The sequence below is a fragment of the Ailuropoda melanoleuca genome, chromosome 12 (genome assembly GCF_002007445.2).
Source record: "Ailuropoda melanoleuca isolate Jingjing chromosome 12, ASM200744v2, whole genome shotgun sequence".
Lineage (NCBI taxonomy): Eukaryota > Metazoa > Chordata > Mammalia > Carnivora > Ursidae > Ailuropoda > Ailuropoda melanoleuca.
In genome coordinates this window covers 54,371,967-54,387,784 of record NC_048229.1, presented here as the reverse complement: position 1 = coordinate 54,387,784, position 15,818 = coordinate 54,371,967, and the positions used below count along the sequence as shown (strand labels likewise).

The window sequence follows — 15,818 nt, the reverse complement described above, 5'->3', positions numbered from 1 at the left end:
CCCCAGCGCCGACCAATAGGAAGTATCAAAGTAAGAGGAGGCGGAACCCATTCCTGGTTTACCAATGGAAGCTCTAGATATTGCGGCCATCTCATCAGCGATTGGCCTAGTGGGGCTCGGCCAGGCAGGCCTCCGCCTCTCTACTTCCTGCCGCCAGAGGCTCCGGATGCACTTCCGGCGTGCCTTCGCCTCCTCTTGCGCTCTCATGTTAATGGCGGGTGGCGTCTGCTGAGGGGGACGCAAATAACCGCTACCGGCACAGGGAAAGTCTCCCTGCCTGCCCCACTTCCTCTCGCCGCAAGTACTCGAGCTCGCCAGCATGTCTGTGGTGCCGCCCAATCGCTCACAAACCGGCTGGCCCCGGGGGGTCAACCAGTTCGGCAACAAGTACATCCAGCAGACCAAGCCCCTCACCCTGGAGCGCACCATCAACCTGTAAGTGCGGCCTGGTCTTAGCGCGCAGCATTCGCGGGCACCCCCTTCGTCGTGAGCGCTCCCAAAGACTCCCGATCTTCTTCCGGCGCGCCCCCAGCCCTCGGCGGGCTTCACGCCTCCCCATCACCTCCACTCCCGCTCGCGAATGCGCGCCTTTCTAGATCCCACGGGCCCCTTCCTCGTCCTCGAGCACCACGGGGTTAGAGTCCTACTTGAGAGGGTTTTCCTTTCCCGGAGAGAAGGCTTGCTCCCGTGCCCCTGGATTCAGTCATAATAGGAAAATCCCAAGTTTGCTTTTGAACTCACCCTTCCCCACGTCTCCAGAGGAAACCAACTGCAGAGCGTGGTGGTCATTCTTCCCGTCCAGTGTTTATGTTTTCACATCACGTATGTGGTATTGCTTTTGTGGGTTCTTATTTGATATGAATGGTATAATGTTATCGTGTTTGAAGTTTTCACTTTTCTGTAGCAGTGAGCTTCCGAAAGCTAGCCATAACGCGTAGGTTTAGTTTTTTGTTTTTTTGTATTTTTCTCTTAACGGCTTCATTGATATTTGAGCGCCAGAATACACCACATTTTATTCATGTGCTTAGGGCCATCTGGCTTACCCTACGCATTCACCTGTCTTCTCTGCCGCTGCCACAGCAGCCAGGCCCCCAGCGGGCCCCAACTTGGGACGGTGCATACTGTTAAGGTTGGGCTTTCATTCAGACCGACCGTGGAGGGGACCAGCATGGAGCCCCAGAGAACCCATTGTGGGCTGCGTTTTTATTTTCAACACTTTTATGTTTCAACCCTTCAAGCTACTGCATTTCAATGTCACTCTCAAAAGTTATCTCAAAACTATTAAAAGTTGCAGGTAATTGGCTTTGGAGTTCTGTCTTGCTCAAGAAATTGTCAGTATGCTCTCGCTCTCATTCTCTCTCTCTCTCTTTTTTTAAAATCATTTCTGAGAGTTTCTGAGGCACCGTGGTGCTGACCCTAATGAAGGAAAGTGGTCAGTTTATGTTGGTCATGTTTAAAAGGTGCAAGGACCAGGGCGCCTGGATGTCTCAGTCTGTTAAGCGTCTGCCTTCCGCTCAGATCATGATCCCAGAGTGCTGGGATTGAGCCCCATGTCGGCCTCCCTGCACAGTGGGGAGCCCGCTTCTCCCTCTCCCTCAGCCTGCTGCTCTCCCTGCTTGTGCGCTGTCTCTCTCTCTGTAAATAAATAAAATCTTAAAAAAAGAAAGGTGCAAGGATTTACTGATACTGGTGTTTCCATGAGAAACTTCAGGTGTTTCTCTATTTTCCTTTCAAAGAAATGAACTTTTCCCCTTCAAAAGTGATTTGAAATAGAAGAAATGGTTGTTGTTATTGTTTTATTTGGCAAAACAGGTGCTGGCATGGAAATTTAGACAATAGAAATTTTGGGTTTATGAAATCTGTAGCTAGATGTGTATACACAAGTTAATATCTCTAGCTATTACATTAACATAATAGTTTAATGTCGTATCCCGTCTTTAACACATCTTCATAAGATTCCCATGAAATGGAAAAGGCAAATATTCTTTCTAAAAAATTTGAAAGCTTAGCTTCTGGATTACTTTGGTAATTAGGACTAGGTTTTGCAGTTTTCCCTTGATTTAACTTCGCTACTGGATCAATTTGCATCAAGTTACTATGTAGAATTAACGTGGTGAAGTGTTTTTATTTTTGCTCCATTAAAGTTATGGGTTGATGAATTTACAGTGTTTCCCCTCCTGTATAAATATGGTGTTCAGAAAAAAAATCACTGTCGTGAACTCAGTTCACCTGGGTGAGTTGTAATCTAAACTGAAAACAGGTCCTTTTTCTCCCCTATTGTACTTTCTTTTAGGAAGTATTGCATGAATGTCTACTTTTTACCAGACACTGGGCATGATGCTGGGTGTACAGTGGTGAGGAAGTAAGATGTAATCCCTGCTTTGCAAAGTTCACAGTGTGATGGGAATAAAATGGATGTCTGGGGTGGCACTCTGATTTCATATCTGAAAATTCTCACATTTCTCTTTATTGATGGCATCTCTTTATTGATGGCATCTCTTTATTGATTTGAGAGCTGGCTTTTTACAGTATAGATATGTACAGCTATCCTTAATTCTTTGTAACTCAAGTTGTGAAAACTAAATGTTAATACAAAAAAAAAAAATGCCTGGCACATAGTACTGTGTGAAATTATTGCTGCTAGGAATGATGTTAGATTCAGCGTTGGGTCCAGGGGAAAGTTCTTAAATTCTTTAAAGCATCCTGGAAATGGAATATGTTAGTTATTTTAGAGCTGCTTCATTCATGCCTAAAATCTGGCTTCAGTGTTAAGTTTTGACAACCTTGATTTGTTTACCTTTCAAGAATACCTAAGTGGATTAATTACTTAGTTGTTGGCTTTTAATGTTAAGTCATTTTGCTAGGGAATAGGCAGATGTGGTCAAACGTTCTTACTCAAAGACTTATAATCAGAGGCTTCCTTACTGTAAGGGTTATGATTGGGGGGTTACAAGGTGGTATGTTTGATTAAATATAAATATAGGATTTTTAACTATCTTTAAGGAAAAATTTGGTATTTACCAGGCAAGATGAAAACTGTCTTAAAATGAGCTATATTTTGAATTCTTGCTAGAGGAGGAGAGAATATTCAGATTAGATATGGTGGGCAAAGGATTTGAATGACGAGAAGGGAAGGATAAGGATATTGGATAGAACACATGCAGAAAGTTAAGGTTTATTTAGAAAAGAAAAGTTCATTGGAAGAGGAGAGGATTGTGGTACCAGTCAAGTCTAAGGATAGCTGACTGAGAGAAGAATAAGAGATGATGGAAGGTGGTGGCTTACCTTGTAGAAAAAGAGATACTAGTCTTTAGCACCCATAATTAATAGAATTTCTGATTAGATTAGTAGAAGAGCCCCAAGGGGGTGTTAGCCAGGTTGGCAATGTTAGTCTAGCAGCTGATCTAAAACCAGAGGATTACCAGATACCCAGATAGCCACTTCTCTAAGCATTTGAGGGCCTTTAGGGGTGGTGTTACCTATACTTAAAGGTTCAAGTGTGGTGTAGCAACTTGATGTAGTGGAAGCTCTGGCCTTACAGTTCAAAGAGCTGGATTCTAGTATCTGCTGTCACATTAATTTGTGTAACTTTGGACAAAACCTGGTTCTCTGAGTACAGTATGAACACTTTTTTCCCTCCGTAGTTTTTTTATATGTGTTTGGTATCTGTCATGGTAAATTATGGTCTTCAGTTCTCATGTTAGATATTTGTTTTTGGATCACAGGTACCCTCTTACCAATTATACTTTTGGTACAAAAGAGCCCCTCTATGAGAAGGACAGCTCTGTTGCAGCCAGATTTCAGCGCATGAGGGAGGAATTTGATAAAATTGGAATGAGAAGGACTGTAGAAGGGGTTCTGATTGTACATGAGCACCGGCTACCACATGTGTTACTGCTACAGCTGGGAACAACTTTCTTCAAATTGTAAGTGTCATTGGAAGTTAACAGCTAGACAACTTTTAATAGGACTGCTGCAGCTTTGGAAGACAATTTTAGACCTTAGTCATTTATTTCCTCAAACACTGCTGTTAATGGAATCTTTAGAAAGAGAAAATCATGTAATTTTTCCCCAGTGTAGTGCTCATTTATTCCTTATCTAACAATGCACATGTTTCTATGTATTGCTGTTAATAACTGAGCCTGATAGAAGCCCCGTGAAGCAAATTAGTCCAAGTTCGATTTCTAGATGTCATGTACCATTACTAAGAACAAGTGATAGTATTTCTTTCTTAGCATGAATTGTGTTTCCTATTCTTAAAATGACTTGTATTTTTATAGATAACTGTTTAGTATTATCATTTAAACTCATAAATATCTCTGTGTTATACATTTAGTGCACAACTGTTTGACCAGATTGTACCAAAAAGAAAGATCTCAAATCCTTATTTTGGAATTCTTGAAGAATGCCCCATTCTTCAGACCTAAAGATTGTGATCCATTGCCTCTTTGGGCATTTCTAGAATCCATTATGACCAGATTACCTTCCAGAGAGAAGAGAGTGGGATAGACTGGTGGCTGGAAGCTGTTATGTTACATATTTTGTTTGTTTAAAACAGGGTTTGTGCACTGTTAGTCTGGTGAATTAATATTATGAATTCAACTGACTAGCACATTCTTACCCCTCCATTTGACATTTGTTTGCTTTGATTGCCTTATGTGACATTGAAATATGTGTTACTCAGTTACATGATAGAAATAACTATTATTGTGTTCTTCCTGTTATCCTAAAATTGTTGTAATTTGAAAGCTGAAATTCTTAACCTTTGTACAGACCTGGTGGTGAACTTAACCCAGGAGAAGATGAAGTTGAAGGACTAAAACGCTTAATGACAGAGGTATTTCTCCATTTAACTCCTTCAGCGATTTATCCTTGCCCATCTGAACACTGTCAACTGAATGGATAATTAGGCTTTTTATCTTTTTAGCTTTTAAGTTTATTTTGAATAGTTTTCAGTAAATAAAACTTAAATGGCAGTGTCAGTACTATATTTTCTGTAAGTTGAAGTAGAACTTACTTAACATGTTTTTCCATTGAACTGTTGATGTAACAATAATGGTTAATAAAAGCCAACATTTATTGAGTACTTACTGTGCTAGGCACTGTTCTGAGTGCTCTACATACAGTAGCTTCTTCAACCCATCACAACAGCCCTAGGGAGAAGTACTGTTATTAATCCCATTTTACTGATAGGGAAACTGGGCACAGAGGGTTCAAGTAACTTGCTTGATGTTTATAGCTAGTATGTCATGGAGGTGGAAATTGGAATGCAGTTAGTTTTGTTGCAGTGTAGGCCAGTATAGGATTTTGACAAGAATGATTCCTGTTAAAAAGCTATTTCCATTTCTTCACTTATCTTTTAAGCTTTACCCAAATTTTGCTACCATTTAAAAGTCACTTTAATGTCTGTCTTTAAAAACTTGAGGCCTGCATAGATGCTCCAGGTTTTGAAATTGCAGGTGGTTTTTATTATTAATTATTTTTCTTTTTTTTAGCATGCAATCCTTCCCTCTTTAATTACAAAACTAATACGCATTCTGGTCAAAAACCTTGGCAAATGCAGAAAAGCAGAAGGAGAAGCAAAACTAAAATCACCTGTAATCTACCACTTTGACCTGTTGGTTTATCTTTCCAGTATTTTTTAAAGTGCATTATACCTTTTAAATATTGTGCTGTGCTTGATCTTCCGTTTACATGTGGTTGATTGAACCTACTTGCTTAACTCAGCTGCTTCTCAGAAATCCACCAAAAAGGAAGTAAAGGGTTTTTAAAAGAATGAAATTCAGTAGAATTGAAGGAGTTTAAGATGAGACCATTGCAAAAAAGAATTTTTAGAAGCTAGAAAAGCAGATGGGCAAATCACATCTCACTTAGTGGAAACCTCAGCCTAGGCAGGGGTTAGTTCTGGGCCTAGCACTTAATAACACCACAAAGGCTGAGGAATTGGAAGTGCCAGATGCTCATTAAAGTGGGAGCATACATGGACTGGAAACTGGATTGATTGATAGTCTGTATTTCTATATCTAGATTGTCTTCCCCCACTCTTTCCAGTTAGATAAAGATTAGCTGGTGATTGATTGTCAGTAGAGATTGGCTCAGAGAACACTAAGCAATGAAAAAGTAGAAGGGATGAGGAGAATAAATGAGAGTTTACATCCTGAATAGTGAGACTTCTAGATTTCTGCTATGCTGATATAATTGTGACAACTGGGCTTACATACCCCAGGCTGAAGGTTGGAGGTTTTTTTTCTGGAGAAAGTGATCAGTCCAAAAAAACCCCTCTAAATGATGATATTTGGGAATCTTCCCAAAGAATAGTGTGGCCCTATCACTCAGAGGTGACAGCTAAGCATCTTAGTGCTTCACCCTTAATTGTGAGCCAGGCTTTTGGAGAAAGTGTCTTAACAAAAACAGATCAAAAGAAGCAAATGGAACTCAACAGAAACAAAATTCAGCAATCAGTAAAATTATAATTAATATTCTTGTGTGATGAGGTGATACAGCTCATCTGTGGAACACTGGGCCATCAAGAAGACTATTCAGCCAACAAGAAAGAACCCATGAGTATTTAAAAAATGAGAAACAAAACATTAAATAGAGGGTTAAAAGATTGAATTGAGGAAATCTAGAAAGTAGGATGAAAAGGTAAAACAAAGGTGAGAAAAGATAAAATTAATGAGTCATTCTAGAAGGACCAATATATATTATAAATAGAGCAGAGGAAGAATATCAAAGCAGTAATTCAAGAAAATTTCCCAAACTTAAAGAACGTGAGTTTTCAGATCGAAAAGACCTACTGGCCTGCCCTCTATAATGAATGTTAAAAGATCCATGCAAAGGCATATCATCATGAAAGTTTAAATCAATAAGGATAAAGAGAAGATCCTAAAAACTTCCAGAGTTGGGGAATGGGGGGAGACATGAGTTAAATACAAAGCATCAACAGAAATGGTATTGACTTCCTAGAAATAATACCAGAAGTTAAAGGGTTTTGTAACATGTCTTCATAATTCTGAGAGAGCATGATTTCTGCCATAGTGATCAAACCATAAATCAAGTGTGCAGGTAGGATTATTTCCAGACATACAGAGTTTTCAGATATATATCTCTTGTAACTTCTCAGGAAGCGACTAGAGGGTGTTCACCACCAAAATGAAAGGAAAAACTAAAAAGATACAGGATTCAGAATATAGAGAGGATCTAACAACACGGGAGAAAGGCAGAGGGAAGCCCTAGGACTCCAGTTGTGGAGGCAGGGCTGAGAGCATCTACAGACTGGAGGACGGTGATAGAAAGTGTCTTCTTAGGAAAAAATGAAATTGACAGAATAATTGACAATTGAATTGAGAAGAAATTTAAGTTCTTGGGAGAATGTGGATATGAAGTAGTGATAGTGAATGATGTATGAAACAATTATTAACTCAAAAAAAAAAGGATAGTTATGTAGTAAAAAATGCAGTTATAGTTTACTAAACACTCTGGTGTGTCTGAGTCACCTAGTCACAGTAATTTAAATACTGAATGTAGACTTAACCAAATATTGATAATGGGAGGATGGTGGAAGAGAAAGTATGACTGGAGGATATAGTTTTAAGATCCAAATTCTCACTCACAGTAAAGGGTGTTGCTTTTTTCTTTAGGTTTATAAAAATGTAAAGTAATCAAGAACTGACCAAAAAGAATGCATGGAAAGTATAACTGTAGTGGAGAAACCTGATAAACAGTATCTCAGCCAGCTGAACAAGGTTAACTTCAGTGAAAAGTCATGTCTGTATAATATGCCCTTCACATGATGTGATGAGAATGGTACTTTAGTTTGGTGGTCTTCCTCTCCAGACTCCCCAAAATCCATAATCCCAGTCTGACTGAGGGGCATGTTATAAAATATCTGATTAGTATTCTTTAAAACTGTGAAGATCATCAAAAACCAGGAAACTGAGAAACTGTTACGGTCTATAGGAAACATCCTAATTTAATGTAATGTAGTAGCCTAGAGGAGATTCTGGGACTGGAAAGTTAAAAACCAAGGATATCTGAATAAAGTATTCACTTTCAGTTAATAAAGTAGCAGTACTGGTTCATTAGTTGTGACAAATGTGCTGTGCTAGTGTTAGATGTTAATAGGGGAAACTAAGTGTGGGATACATAGGAAATTTGTACCATCTTTGCATTTTTTTCTGTAAATCTGAAACTAAAAGTTTGGTTTTTTTGTTTGTTTCAAGTTTTTATTTAAATTCTAGTTAGTTAACATACAGTGTTTATAGTTTTAGGAGTAGAATTTAGTGATTCATCACTTACATATAATACCCAGTGCTCATCACAAGCGTCCTTAATACCCATCTTCCATCTAGCCCTCCCCCCCCGCCCCACCTCCCCCTGCAGCAACCCTCTGAAACTAAAACAGTTTCTTTAAAAACAAGGCAAAGGCTTGTAAAAATAGAGGCGAGTGTGGGGGGAAAACCACTAAGAGTTGAAAGTCGTAGCCAGTGGAAATGGGGAAAGTGAGACGGAACTGCTCTTTGTTATTATAGTCCTTGTAGAACCATGTTTGACCAATTAAAACATATAGAGTATAATTTTGATTAAAATAAGTTTAATATTATGCCACACAGATTTATAAAAATGAAAGTTTTTTCTGTAATTTAGTTAGGTGGTGATTTACACAAGCTACAGCTTGATTCTAGAAAAACTATCGTATGTATGGCATTGGCTCATGTAAGATATTGGTCACCTTTGGTTTTTCATGTGTGGCCAGGGCATAACAACAGATTTGTTGGCCCTATATAGTTACGTTGATGCTAGATTGCCATTTTGGAACTAATAGTTATGTCTTGGGCCAAGTGACATAGGTAATAATAGATAAGAAATTATAAAGAGGAAATGTATATCTTTACAAAAGAAAGATATTCATGGGGAGGCATATTCAGTTGTTTACTGGCTGTATTATTTCTTTTTGACAGATACTGGGTCGTCAAGATGGAGTCCTGCAAGACTGGGTCATTGATGACTGCATTGGTAACTGGTGGAGGCCAAATTTTGAACCTCCTCAGGTCCGTGCTCATGTCTGTTTGCTGGGCATTTGGGGAAGTAGAAAACTACTTTAATTCCAGCCTTTTGAAAAGAGTATAGCAAAATTTGACTTTCTCTCTCATTAATTCAGATAAAAAATTTTAAAACCAAGCATTTTTTTCTTGAAAAGGAAAATTTCACACACACAAAAGTAGGAATAATAAAAGTACATGAATCCCATTACCTGTCCTCCACCTTCAACAGTTAGCAACTCATGATCAGAGTTCACCTGGCACTCCTTTTCTCCTGTCCTCACTTTGCATTATTTTGGAGCAAATCCTAGGTATCATGTCAAATGTAAATATTTCAGTATGTGTCTCTAATACACAAGGGTCTCTTTAAAAACACAACACAGTACACATTCTCACACTAAGAGTAAGAAATTATTCCATAATATCATTAAATATGTGTATCTCTGACTAGTTTCAAGTTTTTATTTTGTTTTCTAATTTGTTTAAATTAGGATAGTCTCTTAAGTCTCTTTTGGCCGGTCGGTTTCCTAGTTCTCTTTTTTTTTTTCCCTCATCATTTATTTGTTAATGAAAACAAGCTTTATAAGTCCTTTGTGTTCCCGTTGCTGATTGCATCTGCCTGTTGTCATTGAGCATGTAGTTCTTTTGCTTCTGTCCTATAAACCTCTAGTTAGATCAAGTGACTGGATTTGGCTGGTGGGGGAGTACAAGGCTCACAATAGGTGGTAAATAGTTTATTTCTGCATAATAAATTACCCCCAAACTTAGTAGCTTAAGACAGCAGACGTTTGTTATCTTCATTTCTTAGGGTCAGGCATCTGGAAGCTGCCTAGCTGGGTGGTTCTGGCTCATGGTCTCGCATGAAGTTATGGTCAGGCTGTCAGCTAGGATTGCAACACCTCAAGGCAGGCCTGGGGCTGAAGAATCTGATCCCATCTTCACACATGTGTTTGTTAGCAGGCCTTTCTTCCTGCGCTGTCGGACTGAAGGCTTTACTTCCTTGTTGGGTATTGATCTGAGGCCCCTCTCTGTTACCATGAGAGCGTCTCCATAGGGTAACTCCCAGTGAGGCAGCTGGCTTCCCCTAGAGCTTGAGAGCCGAGGTGGAGACACAGAGAGCATGCCCATGTAGAAAGCTGTGGTCTGTGTAACCTAATCTTGGCAGTGACGTACCATCACTTCGGCTGTATGCTATTGGTCACACAAGCCAACATAGTACATTGTGGGAAGAGACTACACAGAGGTGTGGATGCCAGGAGACAGGAGCCATTGGGTATCATCTTGGGATGGCCCTCAAAGACAGAATCATGCACTTACATCAAAAGTTTTATAATGTCTGGTTGTCTCTTTTTGTAATGTTAGCAGCTCATTATAATAGTTTCTTGGGCTTATTAATTCATTAGGGTTATGATCCTTTTATTAAGGGAAACTTCTCTCAGCGCCGTGGAAGCTGGTGCTAGTACTCACTACCTGAGGTATAATTTGTGTAGGAAAGGATACATGCTTCTTTTCAGAAGAATGAGTTAATTTATTAGTATCCTTCAAAGACTTCATTCAAAAGAAAGAATAAGACAAAGACTTGGGTACAGATAGTTTCTTTGGAAAGTGATCCCAGAAAGCAGGAGACTGACGAGACTGATGGGAGAGGGAGATCAGAAACAGCAGTAGTCAAAAAAAAGAAGGGCACGTAATTTTATTATAGCTGTGGGCAACTGGATTGATCCTGCTAAGGGCTGTGAAGACCATATAGAATGTACCTTAAAATTGTTCCATTAGAAGGATGGAAGGCTGGAGACTCCTGCCCCGTTGGGTGAGGGTCGTATTAACTCCCTTGCACTTTCATATTGAGTCAGAACACTGGTTGTGAGATTGTCTGGGGCTTTGGAAACGCCTTGAGGCTGAAAAGCAGAGAGAGAGAGATAGTGGCAGCAAGCTGAGAGCTTTCTGGCACTTTCCAGCACAGTTGGAAATCTGAGGTGGGTGGTGATGAGGGACACTAAAAGCATCTGGTTCAGTGACCTTTAAAGTGTCCTGTGACCTCATGGATTTAAATATATTCGTTGTGTTTTAATCCATTGTGATGATTAATAATGGTACTGAGCTAAAATTTTCTTATTTTTAACTGATGGGAGCCTCTGATCCTGAATCCTATTGACAAGGCTCTATGACTTAGATAGTTTCTTTGCATGACAAGATGTTCCAGGTTAAGAATTGTATAAAGTATCAACCAAGCAAAAGATGATTATGTCTGTCCTCTTCCTTCTGACTCTAGTATAGCTGAGGGATAGGAAGAGAAGGCGCTGTGGAAGCTGGTGCTAGTACTCACTGCCTGAAAATTGTCTTGGCTTTAAGAAAGTACAGTTTCATCTGGAAATAGTGAAGTTCCTGGTCCAAAGATACATAGAACGATTATTGTTAATGGGTTTTTTTTGTTGTTGTTGTTTCCGAACATTCTTTGATTAAATTGGAAGCTCAGTAATAACACAAAAGTTTTCCAGGCTACTCTCTGAATACTCTCATTCATCTCCCCTACCAAAGTCCTAGGACAGTTGCCTTCATTGACTGAACCCTAGGGTTGGTTCTCCTAGCATGAGATATAACGTAAGCATTGTGTGTTTATTTAATACACTTGGAGTATTGGTTATGTGTCAGCAGGAAAAGAGCATGACACCATCTCCCTGTCTTGTATAAAGTGCAGTTGGCTTAAAATAAACTCCCAAGATGAAGACTGGAGAAGAAAGTATTAAAAGAAAAGGGACATATAGCCATGAGTAGAAGAAAATTGCGGTAATGCCAGTCACTTTGGTTTGGTCATGGTCTCCTGAAGCCTGCGCTGTTCAAACTACTACTCACCAGTTTGTCTGTCATTGCCAGTGTGTCTGGTTTTCATGATTGTGTTGTCTTCAAAGCCTGGGACAGTTGTCTTCATTCATCATACCTTAGGGATGGCTCTGGTGTGTCATTCATTATTCTAACTTGGATACTGGGTTATCCAATGGGGTAGCATAGTGGGAAAAAATAGGCTTTTATCGTTAAATAAGGGTTGAATAGATGAGGTTGAATCTTGGTGTCACTACTTAGTTGTGTAGTCTTGGGAAAGACATGTAGCTTCTCAGTTTAAGTTCTTACATAAAATGCGGGTGATGTTTCCTCCTTTTGGCCGCCTCTGTTTTATCCTACTCTCTCCCCTTATATCTATTTTCAGCACTTTCCAATTCCCCTGCCCTCGAATAAAACTCCCAAAGCCAAAGTAGATTTTTCTGAATGTATGTGGGGAGGTGCTCAGGTGAGTTCTCTATCTCCAACTTTTCAGATTCACTATGCCAGAATTATTCTTTCTGAAGTAGCAACCTCCCCTCTCTAATTCTCTTTAGAATCCCTTAAGTTCTCCAAAATATTTTCTCCATTTTCACAAGCACCTTGACTCTTTCTAGCTGACAGGACCTCACTGAGACTACTCATCTGGTGTTCCTGAAATGTGTGTCTGGGCTGTGTGTGTGTGTGGGGGGGGGGGCATTGTTGGGGGAGGAGTGTCTTGTCAGATACCTCATAGGCCATATTTAAACTTCTAATATAGTAAACTTCGTTGGGTTGTAAATTTCTCAAGCTTTAAATCCTGTGACTACATATTTAATTGACTTGAATGGTTGAATGGTTTATTACTCATTATGTTGTATTTATTAAGCATTTTATCTATTAGAACATCTGTTAGGTACCAGGTTCTGGTAAAGGGAAGACTAGAAAGAGTTCTGTTTCTCCCAGCAGTTCATGCTATATTGGAAAGAAATATAAAGAAATAAATGAAACCACAGGATACATGTTAAAATTGTGTTGGGATTATGAGGAACTTGGTCTCAGAGGGTTGATACTTGATCTTAACTTCTGAAGTGGGAAAAGTTGATAGATAAAGGCATGGAGGTATGAGGGATATTTTGGCAAATACAAATTATTCTCTTTTGTGATTTTAGTACCCATATATTCCTGCACATATTACAAAACCTAAGGAACATAAGAAGTTGTTTTTGGTTCAACTTCAAGAGAAGGGTAAGTTATTTTGTTTTTGAATGCAGCCATCTGAAAACTTTTGTAGAGTAATTTCAAGAATACTTTTATTTGTATTTTCTTCAAGTTCCTTGAATTTTTGGATTTATTGTGAAAATTAAAAGAAAATAAAAACATGCTATGTATGTACAAAATTAACTAGTGTTTTTTTAAAAGATTTTGTTTTTTAAAGATTTTATCTTGTTTGTTTATTTTTTAAAGATTTTATTTATTTGAGAGAGTCAGTGCGATTGTAAGCGGGGGAGTGGCAGAGGGAGAGAGAGAATCTCAAGTGGACTCCATACTAGCGCAGAGGCCTGAGCCGAAATCAAGAGTCAAACGCTTAACCCACTGAGCCACCCAGGCACCCCAGAATTAACTAGTTCTTCTCATAGATGTTCCTGCCAGTTATGCTATTGGGGGAAGAGTAAATTTAACTAGAGTCTAAAATACCAGATTGTAGTGTTTTAAAATACCTGTTGAGCTTCTGGTACTGCTATTCACACTGTGATAAACTGAAACTTTTATGGGACAGAGGAATTAATTTTTTAAGTATCATCTTTAGGCTTGTACATTTTAACAAATAATTATTTCTTGTCATAGTCTTAAAATGAAATATTAAAATAAATTACAAACCCAAAGGCTCTGCTCTTCTCCCGTTGTTCCCAGGGCCAGCACTTAGAAGGTGCTCTCATTTGTTAACAACACTAACTATGAGGGTGCCTGGGTGGCTCAGTTGGCTAGGCATCTGCCTTTGGCTTTGGCCTGGGATCAGGGTCCTGGGATCGAGCCCTGCATCATGCTCCCTGCTCAGCGGGGAGCCTGCTTCTCCCTCTCCCTCTGCCTGCCGCCTCCCCCTGCTTGTGCTCTCTCCTTCTCAAATAAATAAATAAAATCTTAAAAAAAAAAACAAAAACACCCCAACAACACTGACTATGAATTTTGCTTGAAAGATAACAACCAAAATGTATTAAAGAGAACTATCTTTTTCCTCAGAAGTTTCTCAAATGTAAAACTGGTGATTACTTTATAAATGAATTTTAAGCAGTGATTATGTGAGAATTTATAGAAAATGAATACTGTTTTGTTTTGTTTTAGCCTTGTTTGCAGTCCCTAAAAATTACAAGCTCGTAGCTGCACCGTTGTTTGAATTGTATGACAATGCACCAGGATATGGACCCATCATTTCTAGTCTCCCTCAGCTTCTGAGCAGGTATGGAAAGTTGAACTTTTGTGGCTGATTCATCTAAATTGCTTGATTTAAAATATTCTGAGCTGCTTGAGAAGGGATAGTTATGAATTTTGGTCTTGAAGGAAACTAAGACTATAGATTGATTCTTAGTTCATTTACAAGCCATAGATTAAATATGACTGACTAAAATTAGTATCCCCAGACTCCAAGTTGCAGCATGACATTCTGGTATTTGGGTGAGTGCTCTTCCCCACATCTGATATCTTTGTCACTAAGTCTGAAGTCTTTATTCAAAGAAGAGATGGTAAAATGGCAGTCAGCGCTGTATAATAAAATTGAGGGGAATTATCTATATGAAAATGTGGAGAATTGAATCTCTTGGTGTAATATGTTCCCTTTCCTCTTTGAAATGTGTTATGTTTAGGTCTACTGTACATGGAGTTTGGTTTTTTTTGTTTTGTTTTTGGCAGATAGAGGTATAAAAAATGCATTTTTTAAAAAAGTTGACATACTGGTTGAGGTCCTTAGAGTCTTCTATAGATAGGAGTCACAAAGCAGTGTGGTGGCTGAGAATATAGATGCTGTGGGCAGTGTTTGGATTTGAATTCCACCTTTAATAACTTCCTGGCACGCGATTATACCTATTTGCTTATTTCTTCACCTGTGAATCTGGGTGGTAGTCCCCACTTCATAGAATTGTGAGGAGCAAGTAAAAAAAATGCATGTAAACTGCCAAGTACCTGGTAAATGCTTAAAAAATATGAGTTCAAAAGCTGTTCCAGTAGTGATTTTGGCCTTCTGTGAAAACTTGTTGAGTATGAAATTGATTCTTTCCATTTTGTTACACTAATCACACTATCTTTTGCTCCTCTTCTTTGGTCTGCTGATGGGTTAAAAGTGGAAGTATGAGATTTGAAAAAGAGTCATAGAAAACATTTATTTGGACACCACTTATCAGGTATCAGGAACTGTGTTGAGTGGCATAATACAATGAAGCATAAAAATTTTCCTTCTCTCAAGGAACTTGTTAGTGGATAATTAATCAAATGTACAACTCATAAATTTTTTTAATTGTAAGTATTCAACAACACTAGTATTTAATGTATAAGACGAGACAGGTGAGAGAAAAGGATGTTTTGATGTAGAAAATGCCAAAAATGTCAAGGGAGGGTAGAAGTGTCCAAATTTTCTCTATCATCTAAGATAAAAAAACTTTGTGAATAATGCTCTTTTTAATAAAGATATTGTTCTTTCTAAAATTCAGGTTCAATTTTATATACAACTGAATTCCTGCACAGTGGAGAAGTAAAAGAAGCCGTCTCTGTGAGCACAGCTATACACAGTGTAGAATAAACATGGTAGAAAAGTTTTTTTTGTTTATCTCTTTCCCAATCCCTAAATTGCTACCTACTTCTGTTGTTTGAATAGTAAAGTTAATATGAAGAACTAGATAGTGGTGTAAACAAATGTGATAATGTTTAATTTACTTTTTGGTTCTACTCATACTTTTTTGTACAACATTAAAGAATATGAACTTCTTTCTA

At 38.6% G+C, this 15,818-nt stretch overlaps 1 protein-coding gene across 1 annotated transcript; it reads left to right on the top strand.

Annotated features, from left to right (window-relative positions):
• The first annotated feature begins 178 nt into the window (after window positions 1–178).
• Window positions 179–15,818, top strand: NUDT21 (nudix hydrolase 21). The gene is made up of 7 exons (XM_011232883.3): window positions 179–435; window positions 3,726–3,926; window positions 4,774–4,837; window positions 8,961–9,050; window positions 13,010–13,085; window positions 14,181–14,295; window positions 15,539–15,818. The coding sequence occupies exons 1-7, from the start codon at window positions 320–322 to the stop codon at window positions 15,558–15,560; spliced, it is 684 nt and encodes a 227-aa protein (XP_011231185.1). The 5' UTR covers window positions 179–319; the 3' UTR covers window positions 15,561–15,818.